This window comes from Citrus sinensis, chromosome 8, assembly GCF_022201045.2.
Source record: "Citrus sinensis cultivar Valencia sweet orange chromosome 8, DVS_A1.0, whole genome shotgun sequence".
NCBI lineage: Eukaryota > Viridiplantae > Streptophyta > Magnoliopsida > Sapindales > Rutaceae > Citrus > Citrus sinensis.
The window spans coordinates 13,403,250-13,423,131 of record NC_068563.1 but is presented as its reverse complement, the minus strand read 5'-3'; the positions used below and the strand labels follow the sequence as shown (position 1 = coordinate 13,423,131).

General features: G+C 35.3%; 3 protein-coding genes across 6 annotated transcripts; all 3 read right to left on the bottom strand.

Moving 5' to 3' along the window:
• Positions 1-1,758: 1,758 nt before the first annotated feature.
• LOC102623523 (uncharacterized) lies at positions 1,759-3,922 on the bottom strand. The gene is made up of 4 exons (XM_006492560.3): positions 3,432-3,922; positions 3,267-3,327; positions 3,048-3,192; positions 1,759-2,256 (listed from the first exon to the last, which is right to left on the bottom strand). The coding sequence occupies exons 1-4, from the start codon at positions 3,658-3,660 to the stop codon at positions 2,008-2,010; spliced, it is 684 nt and encodes a 227-aa protein (XP_006492623.2). The 5' UTR covers positions 3,661-3,922; the 3' UTR covers positions 1,759-2,007.
• A 1,588-nt stretch (positions 3,923-5,510) lies between these two features.
• Positions 5,511-7,668, bottom strand: LOC102623806 (14-3-3 protein 6). Its single transcript, XM_006492561.4, has 4 exons — positions 7,038-7,668; positions 6,273-6,395; positions 5,944-6,060; positions 5,511-5,839 (listed from the first exon to the last, which is right to left on the bottom strand). The coding sequence occupies exons 1-4, from the start codon at positions 7,521-7,523 to the stop codon at positions 5,780-5,782; spliced, it is 786 nt and encodes a 261-aa protein (XP_006492624.1). The 5' UTR covers positions 7,524-7,668; the 3' UTR covers positions 5,511-5,779.
• A 391-nt stretch (positions 7,669-8,059) lies between these two features.
• Positions 8,060-13,062, bottom strand: LOC102624098 (2-carboxy-1,4-naphthoquinone phytyltransferase, chloroplastic). 4 transcript variants are annotated; one of them, XM_025093180.2, is made up of 11 exons: positions 12,724-13,062; positions 11,483-11,657; positions 11,149-11,305; positions 10,440-10,511; positions 10,168-10,306; positions 9,429-9,535; positions 9,251-9,350; positions 9,114-9,152; positions 8,920-9,030; positions 8,752-8,817; positions 8,060-8,546 (listed from the first exon to the last, which is right to left on the bottom strand). In XM_025093180.2, the coding sequence occupies exons 2-11, from the start codon at positions 11,532-11,534 to the stop codon at positions 8,412-8,414; spliced, it is 978 nt and encodes a 325-aa protein (XP_024948948.2). In that variant the 5' UTR covers positions 11,535-11,657; positions 12,724-13,062; the 3' UTR covers positions 8,060-8,411. The 4 variants fall into 4 exon arrangements, with proteins under 4 accessions (XP_024948948.2, XP_052288094.1, XP_052288093.1 ...); XM_052432134.1 differs by having other exon boundaries at positions 11,149-11,252; XM_052432133.1 differs by having other exon boundaries at positions 11,149-11,252; positions 11,483-11,738; positions 12,724-13,061.
• Positions 13,063-19,882: the final 6,820 nt, after the last annotated feature.

Below are 19,882 nucleotides of genomic sequence, written 5' to 3'. Positions count from 1 at the left end.
GGTAAAATCGTCTTTTACGCTCTAGGGGTAAAATTGACATTTTAAGAATTTTCCGTTAACTATTAACTGAGTTTTAACGGAATGGTGGGAAAATGCTAACAGTTTAAACGTTTAGTGATAAAATGATAGTTTTACCAAATCATGGTACTGACATGATGTGTCAGAATACCTTTGGTGGGGAAATGATAATATCCATTTTAACAATAATACCCTTACGACAATTTTAGAAATGTTAATAAAAAAATTTTTAATTTATTGAATTAATCTAAAAAGGTAATAACAAAAAAAAATTACCTTATGCTTTGTTCGATACATTGTGATTTTCCGATGTTGTGGCTTTAAACTTCAAAGCCACAAAATGTTAAATGAAAACTACATTAGTCTAGTGGCGATTTTGATAGATTTTTGTAACTTATGAAGTTTGGTAAAATTTATATTAAAATTATTTTTTGTTTGACTAATTATATATTTATAATTATTCAATTAAACATATTTAACAAAACACTAATTTAATTAAGTTAATTTCAGTTTCTACAGATAGAATAATAACCTTCAATTTATTCCTAAAAATGTAAATATCTCAATTTGTCCTCTATTTTTGTTCAGATAGAAATGGCAAGAGGAGCCATGGAGGGCATGTTAGTAAATTTTTTTATTAACAATAAATAGAATAAATTAACATTTTCGTGCTTTTGAGAAGTAAATTGAAGATTGCCATTCTAAATAGAGGATAAATGGAAGTTTACCTTTATTAGAAAAACTCTTAGCTAGCAACACAAAATAAAGGAGCAACGGAAGATAAAAGAGTAAAATGAGAGAGCAATATATTATAAAGTGATTTTATTTATTCTAATTGTGTGTACAAAATAAAGAGATGAATTCTCTTTTTATAGTTACATAATCACTCTATGAAATTAATGGAAAAATTATGGATCATAATTCCTTATGAGATAGTGGGAGTTATAGAAAAGCCGAATGTTGTTAATGAGAAATAATGAGGAGACTAATAGATATATATTATGAACATCTACATTTATTTTAATAAATTCATAACAACCTTATTTTTTATAATTATAAAAATAAGACCTCCCCATTCAATAAATAAGTAAATAAAGACCTCATTTGGCGCGATGCCCTGTCAGGTCATAGATGGTACTATTGGAAAACGTCTAAACAGTGGTACTAATCTATGTTGCATATTTCTTTGATCGAAAAATGAAGATTAAACAGTGGCACTAATCTTTGTTGTTACATATTCCTTTGATCGGAAAACGATGTCTAAACTTTCAACTAGTTTAGACTAAAACATAATGCTACAGTCAAACGACAGCGCAGTGAAGAACAAAAAATCAGACAACATAGAAAAAAGGCATTGGTGCAGATTTGATCACAAAGATTCCAATGAATAATGATATCGTTTCTCACCACAAGAGAGAAAAGTGTTGATGCCCCAGAAATGGAGTTTAAAATTCTCCAGTTTCAACCCCAGGCGTTATCAAATCATTGTCCTAATATGCTATCTAGAAGGTAGAAATCCTCCCTAAGATTAACTAATTCTAAGGATTCTACTTCTTGTATAAAATGCCTATGTAGATAACATATTATTTGGGCCTACTAGAGAGATGAATCACACTCACTAAGTGATGTTAATAGTAATGTGTCAGAAGTTTGATGAGCTGTTGTAATATGACCATTAACCAATCCAAGCTCTAGTCTCAGATTTTTTAATTGTGCACAATCATACTGTAGCCAAAGCAGTAGGTAGTAATGGAATCATAACTGAGATTTAAGGTCTCTGTATCATAAAACATCCATATAAAAAACCAGAAACACCTTTATGGGCCACATCAACCAAGAAAATTTAGTAAGTCCTCAGTAATCAGGTTGATTTTGCATGAAATGAAGAGCGACTAAAAGCGTACATAGGGTTACTCAAAATTCAACGAGCAGAATCAAGGAAAATCTGACAGTGACAAACTGAGATACTACCACATAGACACAACATTATTAACTACCGGTAGCCATCAAAAACTCACCCTCGCAGACCACTTCACCTCCCACATAAGCTTTCCCTTCCATCTTTGCTATTCCGAAGCGTTTCTGTAGCTTGACAAGTGTCATTCTCATGACCAAAGTGTCACCTGCAATCACTGGTTTCCTGAATCTTACTTTATCAATTCCAGCAAAGAAGAAATTTTCACGAGAGCCTCCCACTTCTGGTTGCAGCATAACCAAGCCACCAACCTGTGCCATTGCCTGGTTCCAACAATCAAAGTCATGCATCATTATTTAACAGGAACAAAAATACATACAAAAACAGAACTTTAGATAAGTTTGCACAACAACAATTTCAATGTTGCGTGGAAACTATGCTTTAATCTCATTATGCAGCCATGGCTTACGTTCTACCTTCTGAAAAGTAAAATTTTGACACACTCAAACCCAGAAGGCAGGGCAAGTCTCTCTCAGGTGAGGCGGTTGACATGAATGCGTAACTGGACTCACATTTACATAAAAAGTTTATTTTCATCAATGATATTTACGTCTTCAGATAAGTTTGCACCGAGACAATTTCAATGTATCCTGGAAACTAAAGCTTTAATCTCATTATGCAGCCATGGCTGAAGTTCTACTTTCTCAAAAGCAAATCATTTACACACTCTAACCAAATATAAGACAGGCATCCTTGGCACTTTGCCTCGGGTGGTGGGGCAAACCAAGGAGCCGAGGCCACTCTCTCTCAGCTGAGGTGGTTGAGGCGAGAGCCTTACAGGACCCATATTTTCATAAAAAGTTTATTTTCATCAATGATATTTGTCCTTCTAAAACAAATGAAATACATTAACTACGGCTTGTAAGAATACTAGGTGAAAGAAAACGCAGTATAGCATTTTCGAAACTACATTTGGTACAATGGATTAGATTGGACCGAAAAAGAACCCAACTAAATTCAGAACCGTCAGTTTAGAGCAACACTACGTTGGCCAAGGTTGTATTATGTAATGAATATTAAATCAAATACGTAAATAATCTGAAAAAGAAAATACCTCAACCATGAGAACACCGGGCATAATTGGCCTCTCAGGAAAATGGCCAGGAAAGAAGTTATCATTAATAGTAACATTCTTAATAGCAACAGCTGAAACTCCTGGATTGTATTCAATAACTCTATCCACCAAAAGAAATGGGAACCTACACAAGTACAAGTCCATCAAAATCATATCTAATGGACACATAAAATCTCACAATTCGGTAAGCAAACTGACCTGTGTGGCAAAATGTCACGAATCTGGTTAATGTCCATCACTGTAGGAAATGCCTGGTACCCTATGGAGAAGCAAATTAAATTAAAATAGTTATTCACAAAGAAAAAAATAAATTAAATTAAGTATTAACAAAAAATAATTAAATAAAAAAGGTTAGGGGCATACGAAGTTCGATGGGTTTATCTTCGATGGAATCTTTGGGTTCAGCGTCCAAAGAACAAAATGTGGTGAAACGAGCATGTCGTTGGTGCTGCTGTTGTTGTTGATTCGTCTTCTTGTCGAATTGGATGGAGAGAGTGTTGGGTTTTGAAATAGAAGAGGCATTTGGATTTGGTCGATGAGAATTGAGAGATAAAAGTGAATTGGCAAAGGAAGCAGCAGGGGCAGTAGCCATTGTAAGAGAGAAGAACTGAGAGATTGGATTCTATTGATTCAATTGAGGAGTAATAAGTTAACTAATAAAATGAGGCAGAGATGTAAGAATAGACATTTAAATCAAACCCATGACAGTTGGTCGGCGGCGACATTAACGAGATAGTCTATGGGTACTAGTAGGAGAGACCAATGATGGGATTGGGTGTTGGCAAAAGTTGTACTGTGTAAAGCAAGAAATACCGGAGGTTCCAATGTTTTTAAGTGCAAAGCAAAAAGAACCATTTGGGCTTAGCCCAAGTGGTTGAGCCCCTCCTTCGTAAATATGAGGGAAGTGATGCGAGTTTTCACAGACGTATTGCAGGGATTTAATTTAAATATTTTTTTTTAGAGTTTTAAAATTTGAGTGAAGGTAATTTTTCTCTCAGACTGGGAGTTGACGTCTCTCGAATATTTGAGAGAATTAAAAATAATCTGAGCAGTACTATATCAGCATTGATGTCAACAGGTCTCAGTATATATATATGATTGTACATATCAGTTATACTCTCATGTAATATGAGTTGTAATTTAAGCAATAGTCTCATGTTATAAAAAAAAAAAAAAAAGTGCAAAGCAAAAAGTAAATGAGAGTGTAGTCGCTCAACAAACTCTTATGACTCTACTATATAAAGTTGAGTATTTATTTCTTCGAATTAATAGGTGCATTCTTTTGGATTATATGCTCTAAAAATTTCATTTTATACCGTATAAACCGTAACAATTAAAAAAATGAAAAATAAGGATGGAGTTGGGTCGGAACAATCTCCAAGCTTAATCCAATTTGATATTTTGAGAATGTCTTTTTAAAGATAAGGATCTTCTTCCTGTTTTTTATCTCGTTACCTCTCCTCCCCTCCATAATTTAGTGAAAAAGAAGTGGTTGATTTTATCAAATAAGGTGAAAAAAATGGTTTGATATTTTGATTGTCAATATTAAAAATAAAGCTCAATCTTAGTTGCTCATTATGTGAGTGGAGGGAGAGAAAAAAAAAAAGAAAAAGGAAAGGATGCCATTTCACTTATCAAACCCTAAAACCTCTAAAATAAAAAATTAAAAAATAGATAAGGATGATGACAAGATTATTATCACCAATTTGATGACAAGAATATTATCACCAATTTGTCATAAGAGTGTGCCGGGATTATTTTCACCAATTTTTGATAAGAGTGTGCTGAGATATTTATCACCAATTAAATGTTCCGAAGTGAAAAGTCGTATAACTAGTCCTCTGCCCTTTTTTTTTTTTATTAATAAAGTAGGGCTAACTTATTTTCATTTTCATTAAGCTCAAAACACCACCAAGGCAATTTGATTTGCTAATGCTGCATTATAAGATGCCGAAAGAAGTTGTTTGAAAATCATACTCATTATTATGTTCACCTTATGCATTTCCTGCTTCTCAATCTCGTGTCAACCAATACGCATTTCCTAAGATCATAACCTCTTTGTTATCCCAAAATGCACACTTATTTTCTACATCCACCTTTATTAGCCTTACAACACAATCACTTTGTGGCTAACAAAATCACACTTACAGACCATCTCCGTATACCTGAGTAATTGCAAATGCTAATCCCACCGTGATAAGAAATAAAATCACACTTACTCTACCACAATTCCATTAACTCAAAGCCCAAAAAGTCTTAATCTACCACAAACAATTCAATTTACTCAAAGCCAAAAAAGTAGATCTACACAGCGAAAGACTAACGAGAGAAATAAAATATGGAGAATAAACTCAAATATATTTTCAAAAGAGGGAAGGAAATGCATAACAAAGATATCAGAATACGTGCAATGGAAATTTCACATCTTCCAACATGTTAAGATGAAGAGAAATAGCTTGGTCATTGGTTTCATTATTGTCAAGAAAACAACATTAGAGAATAGTATTCACCCATTCACCCCTCGTTGAAACTAAAAAAATTCAATCTGGAAGTAATTAATTGAAAAACTAATAAATTGCAAAACTAATTCCAATATTCATAATTTGATGCATGAACACCTAAAGTCCATAAATGAATGGTTGTGGACCAAGCAAACTTCTCCAAACAAAAACAAACAGAGAAGTGAAATACTGCCGCGAAGACAAGTGACTTCACTGCTTCTTCTCTTCCTCGGGCTTCGGTGCTTCTTTGATCTCATCAGTTCCATCATCCTATCAACATAACAGCAAATGTTGATAAAACCATCCAGTATAAAAATGAAAACTGTTGAGGAAAAACAAGTAAACTAACAAGAAAGAAAGATCGAGTTTAATACCTGCATGTCTGAGGTCCACAAAGTGAGATTATCACGAAGAAGCTGCATTATTAAAGTGCTATCCTTGTATGAATCTTCTCCGAGTGTATCCAACTCTGAGATGGCTTCATCAAAGGCCTAAATATTGTTTAAAAGGATGTAACAATCAGCAAACTCAAGGACATGGATGGTACAAAGAAGTCAAAAATAAAGGGACAGAAGATCCATGGTTTAAGGATCAACTGCTACTGCAATTCTTGTCTACATATTGTTTGTTGATCCGTGTCCCAAATTTTGCAGAATGACAAAGTTCTTGGAAGAAACTAAAATCATAAATTCAGGCCTCTCACCTGTTTTGCAAGGTTACAGGCTCTATCGGGAGAGTTCAAAATCTCATAGTAAAACACAGAGAAGTTCAGAGCCAGTCCTAGCCGGATAGGATGAGTTGGCGCCAGTTCAGCATTTGCAATATCCTGATCAAATAATATACCCAACAAAGACACAAAATCAAAAGGCAACAACTAAGAAAAATAGATGGACATATTTTACACATAACATTAACTTCTAAGATTAATAGAAATCAAATAGAAAGATGCACCACATTTCAAACAAAATAAGGTTTACAGAAATAATAACAATAATAAATGGGTATTATACTTCGACTTGTCACGGCATACAGTTAAAATAAACAAGAGAGCTCAACAAGAGAAAATATTTTTCAATACAGCGTTAGAACCAAAATGAAGAACATAGTAAAAGGGCATCAAACCGCACATGATAGAATTGTAAATAGAGCACAAAAAAATTGGAGGAAAGAAATGAAGTTATTAGGATCCTGCATTTAGTGATGAGCCATCAGTAATTTCAATAATAAGATGAATGCTTATTGCTGCATAAACGAAACTCTTAACAGAGCCTTATTAGCATTCATTTCTGATCCTTTTTGCTTAGTCACAGTATACAAGCCCATCCTAATCAAACAAAATTTTAGATCAAACATGCCTTAAGAAAATGAATAATGCAGCATCTAAAATAATTTTAAAACACAAAACAACAAATACTCCACATTTCAAAGTAATAAAAAAATAAATAAACGCAGTGCAAATAGATTAAACCTGAGCAGATTTATAGGCATTAAGAGTATTCTCAGCGGCGACTTTCCTCTCATCGCCAGTCTTAAACTCGGCCAAGTACCTATGATAATCTCCCTTCATCTTCAAATAAAACACCTTGGAATCGGCAGCGGCAGCGGCGGGAACCAATTTCTGGTCCAATAATTTCAAGATCCCGCCACAGATCTCCGTCAACTCGGCCTCGATCTTCGATCTGTACTCCTTAATCACGGAGACATGGTCCTGGTTGCCTCGCGACTCCTCCTTCTGCTCGATGGAGGACACGATGCGCCAGGAGGCGCGGCGTGCGCCGATGACGTTCTTGTAGGCGACGGAGAGGAGGTTGCGCTCCTCGACGGTGAGTTCCTCGCCGGTTGAGGCGGAGGCGACGACTTTTTCCATGTATTGGACCATCTCCTCGTACCGCTCGGCTTGCTCCGCAAGTTTCGCCATGTATACGTTTTCTTCCCGTGGAGAAGGGGCTGCCATTGTTCCGTTCAGTTGTGTTTGTTTCTTTCTTTCGGTTTTCTTTTGGAGATTTTGTGGGCGATTTGGAATTGATGGAAATGGTGGAGGTCAATTTAAGGGGGTTTTATACAGAGGCTCCTGATTTGACAGCTAATTTGAAGAAGCAGCAAAGACAGCGAACCAACGCTTTTGGCCATCGTTTCAGTTGCTATTTTTATTTATTGTGAAATTACAGTTATGTCCTACCTTTTCAAGTTAAATATAAAAATATCCGTGAGGTGTATGTCTAAATATGATAATGGTACATGAGTTCGGATAAAACTGTGGTACAACTGTGGTACCGTGCCACAGTTGCACCAAATCGTTGAATTTTCACTTATTTAAATAGACCCCACTCATTTGAGTAGATCCAACGGCTGGTGCAACTGTGGCACGGTACCACAGTTGCATTGTAGCCTGACCCCATAAGTTCACGGTATATTTACGGAAATGCCCCATGTTTTCTAAGCCTTACAAAAATGGCCCAATCCATACTGATTTTCGGACCAAAATGCATGTACTTTAAATGAATTTGGTAGCTATTTTAATTTGGATATTCCATTCAATTCTTGCAATATCACAAGCAACTCTAATAATGCAATTAGAAAGGAGATATATATTTCCTCCAAAAAAAAAATATTCACTTAACTCCTGAAAATTACCAGATAAACTACTAAATAGCAGGATCTTAAACAACCATTGGCATGTTGATTTTTGGGTTGACTGTTGAAGATGCTCATCAGCGAGCTATTTTGCAAGCATCACTTTGGACTTTCCAGATTGAATTATTCACATCCTCTCTTCTAAATGCTACCCTGCTCTGCTGCGCACAGGCTTGGAAGGTCGAAATGCAACTTGCAGAACTCAGTCTCACTGAAAAACCAGCTTTGGAATATGTTTTGTAACGAGTATTCTAGCTGTAATGAGTCCAGCAACCAATGCAGCTCCAAATAATGCGTGAAATCTCACACAGTAATACTTTGCCATGAAGATCTTCCCTTTGTCCTGAAACAAAAAATTGATTAGTTTAGGCAAGGTCAAGGAATGAGGACTGTATATCTATTGTATTTCAAGGTCTCATGCTCCCTCATTACGGATTGGTCGCTTTACTGAGAGGATTATATTGTTGTAATTAATCATGATTCTGCATACTTTGAGGATGGGTTTGAAACATTAAAATTGAAGTATTGTGCACAAGTTTACTACTTACCTTGTGGTTCTCTTCCACATAACTAACAACCAATTTCCCGATGGGCGAAGTCATGGCACAAAGAAACTGGAGAACAATTGACATTTCAGATATCAGGTGCTATAACGAGTATGGTGCTGGAGAAAAAATACTAGAAGAATACATTTCATCATTAAAATATTGACTTACGATGCAACTCAAGGGAAGAGCTCTGCTTAAACCAATAGCAAAAAGAAGAGAGTAGAGAATCATAACTGCCCATTTCACCACTACAGAGCCTCTTTCAGTTCCCAGCCTCACCTGCATGCAAATAACAAGACAATCAAATGACATAATCTACTCTTAATAAAATTTTAAAAATTAAGAGAGCTAAGTAAACACACCAAAGGCGACATCTTTCCAACATTCCGATCGCCTTCCACCTGAGCTATAAAAAAGGTATCATTTTGTTTGACGTTAGAAAGTAGAGACTTCAAAGTGGGGAACCAAAAGAGGGAAAACCCAAAAGAAAGAGAACTACCTGATGAAAGTGACTACAAAAGAGAATTAAGCTGGTTGTTAAACCAACAAGGAGTGATGCAGAAAGAACTGTAGCCGTTATAGATAGACATAGATTTTCTCTGTCAAAACCATCCGAATCAATATTATGACAAGGAAAGTGAAAGACCATGAAATTGTTAGTAATTAAAATAGGCAACCTTGTGCTGCCAAGCAATAAGTAAAAGGCAGTGGTAGCAAATGGGCCAAATGCTGCAAAGCACAAAGGCTCCCCCAATCCTTGATAACTTAACCTAAATGGAGGGCACTGCAACAAATACAATATTGAAAACTGTCAGATTTTGGTCGTCTGCTCCAATATGCGCACAGCTATGACCATTTAGAAAGCAGTTTTTAACAATATGAAAGCTCTAAAAGTAGATATATAATAATACAAGTTCAAGTTGTCAATCTAATTCCTGTCAAAGGATAGGAAAGCCAACTATGTAATGACAAATTCTGAGAAGCGCGTCAAAGAGAGCACACAACTGTTGTGCCATCAATGATCCAAGCAAAGCAATAGTACATGTTTCCTATAAGGATGATAGTGGGAAATTTTGTAGCATTCCCAAAATCATTTGGTAATGGAAAAAAGAAATGTGTTACAAAATTGAATACATAAAATTATACAAAGATGATAATCATAAAAAAGTACACTTTCTCATCATTAAAGAGTTGGCCTAAACATTAGTTGACTCAGATGTTCTGGCGAGACTCCACCATTGTTGGACTGCCATGCACACAACCAACACCCCTAATCAGATATTACAGGTTCCCAGATAATTATAATAGAGGAGAGATCCAGATCTCCAAAATTAATTTTGTGTTATGTATACCAAGGTAAATCATGTATATATTGCCGAATTTCAAAGCTATCTAATGCCAATTCAATTTCTGCACCTGATATATGTAACCACAAATAACTGCACAAGTCAGTAACATAATTGCGCGCAGATTTCCTGCCTCCACAGATGCCCATGTCAGCCCAATGAAGCCAAGGACAAGAAGCAAGTAGGCAGTAACAAGGGTCCCTGTACGGCTTCCCAGCAAAACAAAAGAAATAACCAGCCAATGTGACTCTTTTGAGTACAAAACAGAGGGACAAAATAGAAGAAAAGTAGCTCTTGGACACACCTTAGAATAAATAAATAGAAAAGAGGAAAATTTATTACCTGCCAACCAAGTTCACAACTGATTCTGTTTTGTTTTTATCAGCTCCTGTGTCGAAATCGTAAACATCATTGCTGCCCACAATACACATTAGCAATTTTAATGGCTTCAAATAGGAGGAGTTAATAGTTCTGTACCAAAGACTAAAGACAACAAATTCAGTTTGCCAAAGTCGTAATATTTTTATGAACCAAAATTACTGGGAAGCCCAAAAGCCAAAGAGCAGCAATCCTTTTTCTGATCTTCAGGCTGCTATCCGCTAAACACTTATTCTATGAAAGTGAAAGGTCTCTTTCAGAATGCAAACGCATCATGAAGTTCCTAGGGGGGTATATGTGGCAATTGCAACACCTTAGGCAAATCAACCTAAAATATAATGGTTGATTCTTCTACTGACTGCCAAGAGACAAAGCAGGCCCAAACACAGATGAGTCCTAATATTGAGAATGAAGACTATATGATCTTTCAAAGAACCCCCAGAAATAAATGTTTGTGTGTCCTCTCAAATTAAATAGAAAATAGCCCATGAGATGCATAGCCATTCATAGGCTATCAGAAGAAATGTTCAATAAATTCAGAAAAGCAATAGATGTATTAGTTTGCAATTACAACACGTAGCAATTACATTCTCAAATGTAAAGTTAAGCTTGTTCAAAGAGTCAGATTCATGCCATCACTAATCTACATCTGAAGTAAAGTTACAAAACTCACCTTAAATTCAGCCAAGTAATAATGAGGACAGAAGAAATCAAGAGAACAAAATAACGCCGGGTGGAAAACATGCCTGTCTGCAAATAAGCAGTTGCACTACCAACCTGTTCAATGGGACTTAAAACAGTGAGACTGAATAGATGTGTGTATGTGGGATCTGCTAGAGAAGAACCAAATTTACTGGTCATTTCCTTCCTGAACAAAGAAAATCACATAAAACCTGCTTGAAAACATGCTTATCTTTTTCTAATGTCAACAGTCATGCTCTTGAGCAACTTAAATTCAAAGCTTCGAAAGTGAATTACAGACCGCTTGAAGTTTTAAAGGAACTCACAGTGAGAGGAACCAGAGCCACGGAGTAAATAGGTAATTTGATGGCCCTCCATATTAAGGTTGCTCTGGAGACATCCTCTTCGTTTGCCTGATGATGCATACTACTAGAGAAATCTGCTTTATCTTTGGAACGAAACAGTGCATGATGGCACTGTTGCTTGAATTCTAATTCTCTTCTACAAGTCATTCGGAAAAAATTTTTAGCACTAACACAGAAATGTGATGACCGCCTTGGAGAAAACAGAGCTCCTGGATACCTGAAAAACAATGCCAGCGAATGATCAGACATATGCCATAGACACCCCCATTTGTCTCTCCCAATAAGCACTCAAAACTGAGAATAAGCATCTTCGAATGTAAAAACTCTAACAAGCAGGAGTACCATAAGATGATTTTCATATTATATCAATATAATGATCAGCACAATCAAATTGTAACTGGATGGGATGGTTTCAAGAAAAAGCCTATTTTATGGAATCAAAGAGTTTCGAAGAGGATCCTTTTGTTTAGGTAGTAATTGTACTTTGGGAAAGAGTTTTCCTGTTGCCAATGAGTTTATATGATTGCAGTTCCTTAATCATCTACTCTGAAACTCTGAAGTGGTGGTGATTGAATTCAAGAAAATGGATATTAATTTATCCTAATTTGAATATATGAAAGGTCTTGAGTCATGATATGAAATTTAACACAAACTGACGTTTGTTTTATGCTACACGCTTGTCTTGACTAGCATCCTCAACAGTAGAAAGCCGCTACCCTTGTGGATAAATATAATACTAAAGCCATTATTCATTCAATACAGATAAATGAGGCGGAATCAAATAGCATTAACTTTCTTACAGTCATTGACACAAAGATGAATTCAGTTTTAAGATAAAAGCAACTTGAACAGTTGTTTTTCTGTGATGGCCTTCTGCAGCTGAAAATACAATGATCCTTAATTGATATTATTTTCTCTCAAATGCATAAATTTCAGTTTTTGATTAACGTTTCAAACACATTAGATTTTTTTTTTTTTCATTTTTAAGACATTGAGAGATTCGTTATCCCTGAATACCCCACACCTCTATCTCCTTATATTTTTCATTTTTGATTATTTTGAGTGAGTTCTTAGTATCTTTCCACGCTAAACATGATTAAAAAAATTTATAAACAAGCAAATTTAACACCTGTATACAAATGTACAAGTAATAAGAAAAGAATTCGTTTCTTTAAGAACAACAACAAAGAAATAAAACTTGCCTTGTCACATAACTTTGCTTAGTGAAGGAAATGGCCATTGGCATCAACATGTTTCAGTGCTAGCTACAAGCAGTTAAATAATAGTTAAAACAATTAAAGATCACCCACTTCATAAAAAAAATGAACATGTACAGCAAGCTGAGAAAAAAAAAAGGGATGGTTTCATTTTCATGGTTTAATAACAAGAGGAAATTCTAAGCATGAAGAAGAAGAAGAAAGGTTGCAGGACTTATTTTTGCTCCCGCAAAAGAATCATCTTTGTGTGCTGTGTCTCAGAAGAGATAAAAAAGGAGTGATAGAGTGAGCATGTGTCCGTTGAAGTAACGGCAACCAACAGATGGACCTTCCCTAAATCCTATCCTATTGTAATCTCGTTAGCTGAATAAATAGGATAAATTGCATATCTATCCTTTTATTTTGACGAATTAGCAGAATTCCCCCAAAAGTTTCATTAATCATTATCATCAACCTTCCTTGTTTGATTGTTTTTAATTTTTGTTGCTTGTTTTGTATTCACGTAAACAGCACAAAATAAAAGAAAAGAGGTATTGAAAAGCCCAACATTTTGCTGATTAGTGACAATTTTAATTGTCACTTTTGCCAACATTTTTGGTCATTCTAATTTGAAGACTTAGTGACGCCATATGTGTCTCTCACTACAAGCTACAACAAAATCGGTAATAGAGAGTAGGCGACAATTCAATTTATATGTTATTTATAACAATATCACTCATTTATAAGAGAGTTAATACCTGTCATAAGTGTTGTGGTAACAATTGGTCAATAATCAAATATGATATTTACCTAACCCTATCACTCATTTACGTAGAATATACCTGTGATAAATGTTGTGATAGAAATTATTCAACATAGGTTGATTAGACCGCAATTTAGTGGGTCCTTTGATATTTTTAATTGGATTTGGGAAAGTATTTTTTCTCTTAATCTTCTTCGACTTTTAACAATCGGTTGATATGTGTCATTAATAAAATCAAAAGGATAAAATTTTATTTTAATTAATTTTTATTTAAATAGACATTTAATTCATGTGTGACTCTTGCCAAATTTTTCTTTCGCAAATTCTTTCCCTCTCAACACACATTCACTCGTAAAATATAGCAGCTAATTTTTTTTTTTTAAATTTTAGGGAAGAAGATTTTTTTTTTCCTTGTAAATTCTTTCCCTTTCAGCACACATCCCGCTTATAAAAATAAAGCAGCTAAGTTTTTTCTTTGTTCTTTTTTTTTTGTTGGGAGAGAAGAAGTGTAGAACTTATTGGACAGAATATCCTTCGACCAAGATCTAAGCTGATGAAACTTGATGAGATTCAAGCACACTTGCATAAAGTTTGGCAGCGTTCGAGTGCTTAGCACTTAATCCCATTCGCCGGAGGCTTCTTTGATATCCACTTCAATGATGAAAATTATGAGGAAGATTTGCATTAGTGGAACATGTGTGCTACCTCAAAGGGTCTTTAAGTTGCATCAATGGCAAGCAGAGCAAGCATTATCCTCAGCAAAACAATTGACATCTTCTTTTTACAATTAGCTGGAAATCGGCATGAGTTGAGAGGGAAAGAATTTGCTGAAATTTTTTTGACAAGAGTCACGCATGTGTTTAGATATGTATTTAGGTAAAAATTAATTAAAACAAAATCTTAATTATTTAATTTCATTAATGACATATGTTAATGGATCCTTAAAAGTTTAGAAGGACTGCGAGAGAAAATGCCTAGGAGAGGATACACATCCAACAACAACACAATGTTATAGAAAATCAATCAAAATAAACTACCATTATTAGATGCAAAATTACATTGATCTTAATCCCATCAACACGTTAACCACTGTAATTTTAATTTACCCAATTCTAATAAACTCCAATTTCATATGCATACTAACCATTATTTGTTGCGACAAGAATTGTAAAAAAAAAAAAATTGTTAGCTCACTCCAAATGAACCTTATCTATTTTAACCTGTGTGTATGCTTCATTTCCTTTCAACTATTAACCACAATATAATGTTATTAGACTTTTAAGCAAACAACGTATATTTTATAATATGAACCTATAATGATATTCATCAGTAACTTACATTGTTCATTAACAAATAAACATCAGCTAGTATGTCCATCATTGTAAGTACCCAATTCCCTAGGGAACCAAGTCTTGCCATGTGTCCCCCTTCAGTAACTGAGGAAGGATCATTTCAGATAAAATGACATCTGAAACACACCTTTTTAGTAAATTACAAAGAAAAATAAGAATAAAAAGAGAAACTAGGTTCAACATGGTTCAAGATCTATCTCTAAGTAGACCATGATAAGAAGAATAAGGCAACAGGGAGAAAAAGGATATAAAGAAAATAATGTACAAAATTCCCCCTATATACATCCGCATAAATGTGTACTAATAAAAAATGATGGCACATACCCTTGGAATTAGGGTTTAGAATAAAACCCTAAGTCCATGTCACCTATTTTCTATAAATAGGGGCTCATTTATAAGAGAATGATTCTTTGGCCATTGTAAAGACACTGTCCACTTCAAGGGAAAAACTCATCTTCTCCCAACTTCATATATATATTTTTTATTTGGCCTTATACAAACACTGACTTGAATGTTAAGAGTATCTTTTGTAGGTATCCACAACAGCTCTAAAATCAATAAACACCGTCAAGTTCTCCACAACTACAAATTTGTGTGAAGGTAAAAAAATTTTATGTGAAGGTAAAAATTTTAACTCCTTCAATCATGTATCTTATAACATAATTGTCACACTAAGCTTCTTTTGTTATTGTAGGGTCTAGTTATAGTTCAAAACCAAAATTTTAATTACTATAACAACTATTAAAATTAATAGTTTAACTAAAGATTTACTTTATGTAATTTGTTTTACTTTCACCATTCTCACCTTTTATAATTCCAGTTTCCTTACTATCTTCTGCTATGAACATTGTCATGGCAATGTATGAAAATTACCTTAGTCATCTTGGGAATATATTGAAGAATAATAAAAGATTAATGGTAACAAAAAGAAGGAATGCATACATTATAAGGAGATTGCATAAATTTGGATTAAGACTTTACTGCACTTGATCTAAATAAAACACATCATTTTTCACCACATTATTTGCAACCAATACCCAACGAAAACTACAATAAAAAAGGGCATGAATTTTGAAATCCATGTCAAGAAGACTAATATACTTTAATAAAAGAAGATAACAGTTAGCGAAATGCATGAAATTAGAAGACGGCATGAATTTCATACCAGGCATTTTATATCATTAGAAGCAGTTATCCTTTTGGTAGGGGTAGCAAAATGAATAAATGAATCAAATTCGAATTGGGTCAAAACTTTGCTGATTTGAGTTTCATTCATTTAATAAATGAATCAAAATCTCAAGATTCGAATTCAATTCGTTTATTAAACGAATATTCAGTTCGTTTATTAAACTAATATTCAGTTCGATTTGTTTAATTCGTTTAGTAAAATTAATAAATGAATTTAATCGAATCTAGATTTGATTACTATTCATTTATGCCATAATAAGCAAATGCATAATGAATCGAATTGAGTATGAATTGTTTTACAAATGCTTTGAATAAATTTGTTATTGATCGGGAGAAAATGACAATGGATCAAATAAAACCCATCTCGAAGATGATTGATTCAAGAACTTGAGTTGAGAGATCTCCAGCTAGTGAACAATTGGTGGTGACCAATAACACAACGAACGAAACGGTTCTTCGATTTCGACCACTCTAGCACTTGTAGTGATAAACAGTGAACTCGAAACTCAAGTACTACAAGTTGTTTAGAGGATTCAGTCTCGGATGACTTGTCACTTGTAGAGTTCCTGAAGCCAGAACCGACATAATCTCAGCCGTCAGTTCTATCTTAAGTAATACACGTGGTTTGCACATGTGTTAAAGCTGACTCTTGCTTGGATCAAGAAACGACGTCTCTGAGTGTCGTTTCTTAAACACACTTAAATCAGCGTATGTCAAGCACGTGAGGTAGAGCTTCTTGGATAGATTTGGCGGGAATGGTAGTTAGCGTAACAACCTAGAAACAGAGGTTAAAAGGTGCAGGCTCTGTCATCATCTTCACATTGATTTGAGAAACACTTAGAGTAGAGAGAAGATAGAGAGAGAAAGGGGTTTACAAGTTCTTGTTCTCTGTAAATCAATTCCTATTCTTGTATTGTTTTGTGAACTAAGGAGTGAAAGATTGTTGCTTTGTTTCCAGTGGATGTAGGCACCACCTCTTGGTGCTGAACCACTTATACTTGGTGTCATATTGTTTCTTTAATGCTTTGATTCTTGCGTGTGATTGTTGATGGATAATTCTGTGCTGTTAATTCTCAAACCATTGATACAGAATTAGTGTCTTGGGGAGAATTTGGTTAGTCGTATCAAAGCCAAATTCACAACAAATTGGTATCAGAGCTCTCTTTTCTGTATCAAGGTTCAAGAAATGACTAATAAGGTGGATCTTGAGAAGTTCACGAGTCAGAATGACTTCAATATGTGGAGGATCAAGATGGAAGCATTGTTAATCACACAAGGTCTGGGAGATGCCATTGATCCAGTCATCAAGAATGAAAATGCAGAAGTTTCTTCTTCAAGAACTCCAGAACATATGGCTGAGATTGACAAAAAGGCAAGAAGCACCATCATCCTCAGTCTTGGTGACTCAGTGATAAGGGAAGTTGCCAAAGAAAAGACTGTTGCTGGGCTCTGGGCAAAACTGGAACAATTGTATATGACAAAGTCCTTAGCAAACAGGCTATACATCAAGAAAAAGATGTTCTCACTGAGGATGATTGAAGGAGCATCACTTGATGAACACATAGATGAGTTTAATAAAGTTTGTGATGAACTGGAAACAATTGATGAAGGACTGAGTGATGAGAGCAAGGCTTTGCTGTTAATCAGTTCTTTACCAAAATCATATGAACATTTTGTGGATGCCTTGTTATATGGAAGGCAATCACTCTCCTTAGAAGAGGTTAAATCTGCTCTGGGTACCAAGAAGTTAAAAGACAAACAAGATAACCCAGAGAGTGAATCAAGTGAAGGGCTGATGGCAAGAGGCAGATCTGAAAAAAAGGAAGTACAAAGGAAAGAAGCAAGGAAGATTAAAGTCAAAGCAAAAACACTTGAAGTGTTTTCATTGCCACAAAGAAGGGCATTTCAAGAGGGATTGCCCTGAGAGAAAAACAAATATGGAAATGCAGCAATAGCCACAGAAGAAACCAGTTTTGAGACAGCTGAAGTCCTCATTGTCACAAAAGAAAAAACTCAAGGTCAGTGGGTATTAGACTCTGTATGTACTTTTCATATGAGTCCAAATAAAAATTACTTTACTACATATCAGTCCTGTGATGGGAGTATGGTGCTGATGGGAAATAATTCAGTTTGTAAAGTAGTTGGAATTGGGACAGTAAGCCTTAAGATGTATGATGGCATGGTTAGAGAACTGACTCAGGTTAGGCATGTTCCTGAACTTAAAAGGAACCTAATATCTATTGGCATGCTTGATCAAACTGGATGTGTCATTAAGGCTAAAAATGAGACATTGAAAGTTATCAGAGGCTCAATAGTCATAATGAAAGGTACCAAGCAAAATGGTTTGTATGTGCTTAATGGACATACAACTGTTGGAGAGGCAAGTGTTACTGAGAGGAGTGAAGATAAAGCAAGACTATGGCACTTGAGGTTGGGGCACATGAGTGAGAGAGGACCGAAGGAGCTTCAAAAGAAGGGGGTGTTTGGAAGTGACAAGCTAAGTTCTTTGGGGTTCTATGAAGACTGTATTCTAGGGAAGGCTTCCAGGCTCAAGTTTGAATATGCAGTTCATTCTACCAAAAAGAGGCTTGCATATATACACTTTGATCTGTGGGGACCTGCACAGGTAGATTCCCTTAGTGGCTGTAGGTATTTCTTATCCCTAATAGATGACTATTCAACGATGGTTTGGGTGTATGCACTCAAAACTAAAGATGAAGTTTTGGAAAGGTTTAAGAAGTGGAAAATTCTGGTAGAAACACAGACAAGCTTGAAAGTAAAAGCTCTCAGAACAAATAATGGATTGGAATTCTGCAACAAAGACTTTGGAGACTTCTGTGACAGACATGAGATTATGAGGCACAAAACAGTCATACACACACCTCAGCAAAATGGTCTTGCTGAGAGAATGAACAGGACCTTAATGGACAAGGTAAGGTGTATGCTGCTATACTCAAAGCTGCCTAAGTCACTCTGGGTAGAGGCCTTAAATATAACATGTTACTTGGTAAATAGAAGTCCATCTACAGCAATAGAATGCAAAACACCTATTGAGCTATAGTCTGGAAGGGTTGCAGATTATTCAAAATTGAGGATTTTTGGCTGTGTTGCTTATGCACATGTCAAACAAGGCAAATTGGAGCCAAGGGCTTTAAGGTGCAGGTTTCTGGGATACCCTGATGGAGTCAAAGGCTATAGGCTATGGTGCATTGATCTTAAGCCACCAAAATGCATTATTATCAGGGATGTAACTTTCAATGAAACAGAAATCTCGAACAAATCCAAAGCCATTGAATCCAAAGATTATAGATCAGAAACAAGACCTGGGAGTGTTCAGTTTGAGGTGGAGTCCCATGAACAAGATAGGACTGAATCAGAAACTGAAGAAGATACATGAAGGGTTGCTGATGGATCTGATGGTGTTCAGAAGTCAGAGCCAGCTGAGAATGAAAATAACTCTTATCAGTTGGTCAGGGATAGAAAGAGGAGAATTGTAAGACCACCTAAGAGGTTTGTAGTAGCAGATTTGATAGCTTATGCATTAACGGTGTACAAGAGGTAAATGAGGAAGAGCCAAGAACCTATAAAGAAGCTATAAACAGCATGGATAAGCTGAAATGGAAGAAGGCTATGGATGAGGAAATTGAATCACTGATGAAAAATGGAACTTAGAAGTTGATAGTTAGACCAGAAAAAAGGAAGACTGTTAGCTGCAAATGGATTTTCAAAGTTAAAAAAGGAATATTTGATGCTGAACCTAGTAGGTTTAAAGCTAGGCTGGTAGCAAGAGGCTTCACACAAAGAGAGGGGATTGATTTCAATGAAATATTCTCTCCAATGGTGAAACATGCCTCCATCAAAG

Excerpts from the sequence above, each read along its gene's own strand:
- LOC102623523 (XM_006492560.3), bottom strand. The coding sequence starts at position 3,660 with ATGGCTACTGCCCCTGCTGCTTCCTTTGCCAATTCACTTTTATCTCTC. Across the intron at positions 3,193-3,266 it reads CGTGACATTTTGCCACACAG|GTTCCCATTTCTTTTGGTGG; the intron begins GTCAGTTTGCTT and ends GTACTTGTGTAG. Across the intron at positions 2,257-3,047 it reads CCGGTGTTCTCATGGTTGAG|GCAATGGCACAGGTTGGTGG; the intron begins GTATTTTCTTTT and ends TGTTGGAACCAG.
- LOC102623806 (XM_006492561.4), bottom strand. The coding sequence starts at position 7,523 with ATGGCAGCCCCTTCTCCACGGGAAGAAAACGTATACATGGCGAAACTT. Across the intron at positions 6,396-7,037 it reads ATGCCTATAAATCTGCTCAG|GATATTGCAAATGCTGAACT; the intron begins GTTTAATCTATT and ends TTATTTGATCAG. Across the intron at positions 6,061-6,272 it reads CCTGTAACCTTGCAAAACAG|GCCTTTGATGAAGCCATCTC; the intron begins GTGAGAGGCCTG and ends AACAATATTTAG.
- LOC102624098 (XM_052432133.1), bottom strand. The coding sequence starts at position 12,773 with ATGTTGATGCCAATGGCCATTTCCTTCACTAAGCAAAGTTATGTGACA. Across the intron at positions 11,739-12,723 it reads AAGCAAAGTTATGTGACAAG|GTATCCAGGAGCTCTGTTTT; the intron begins GCAAGTTTTATT and ends ATTGTTTTTCAG. Across the intron at positions 8,547-8,751 it reads ATGTGGAAGAGAACCACAAG|GACAAAGGGAAGATCTTCAT; the intron begins GTAAGTAGTAAA and ends TTTTTGTTTCAG.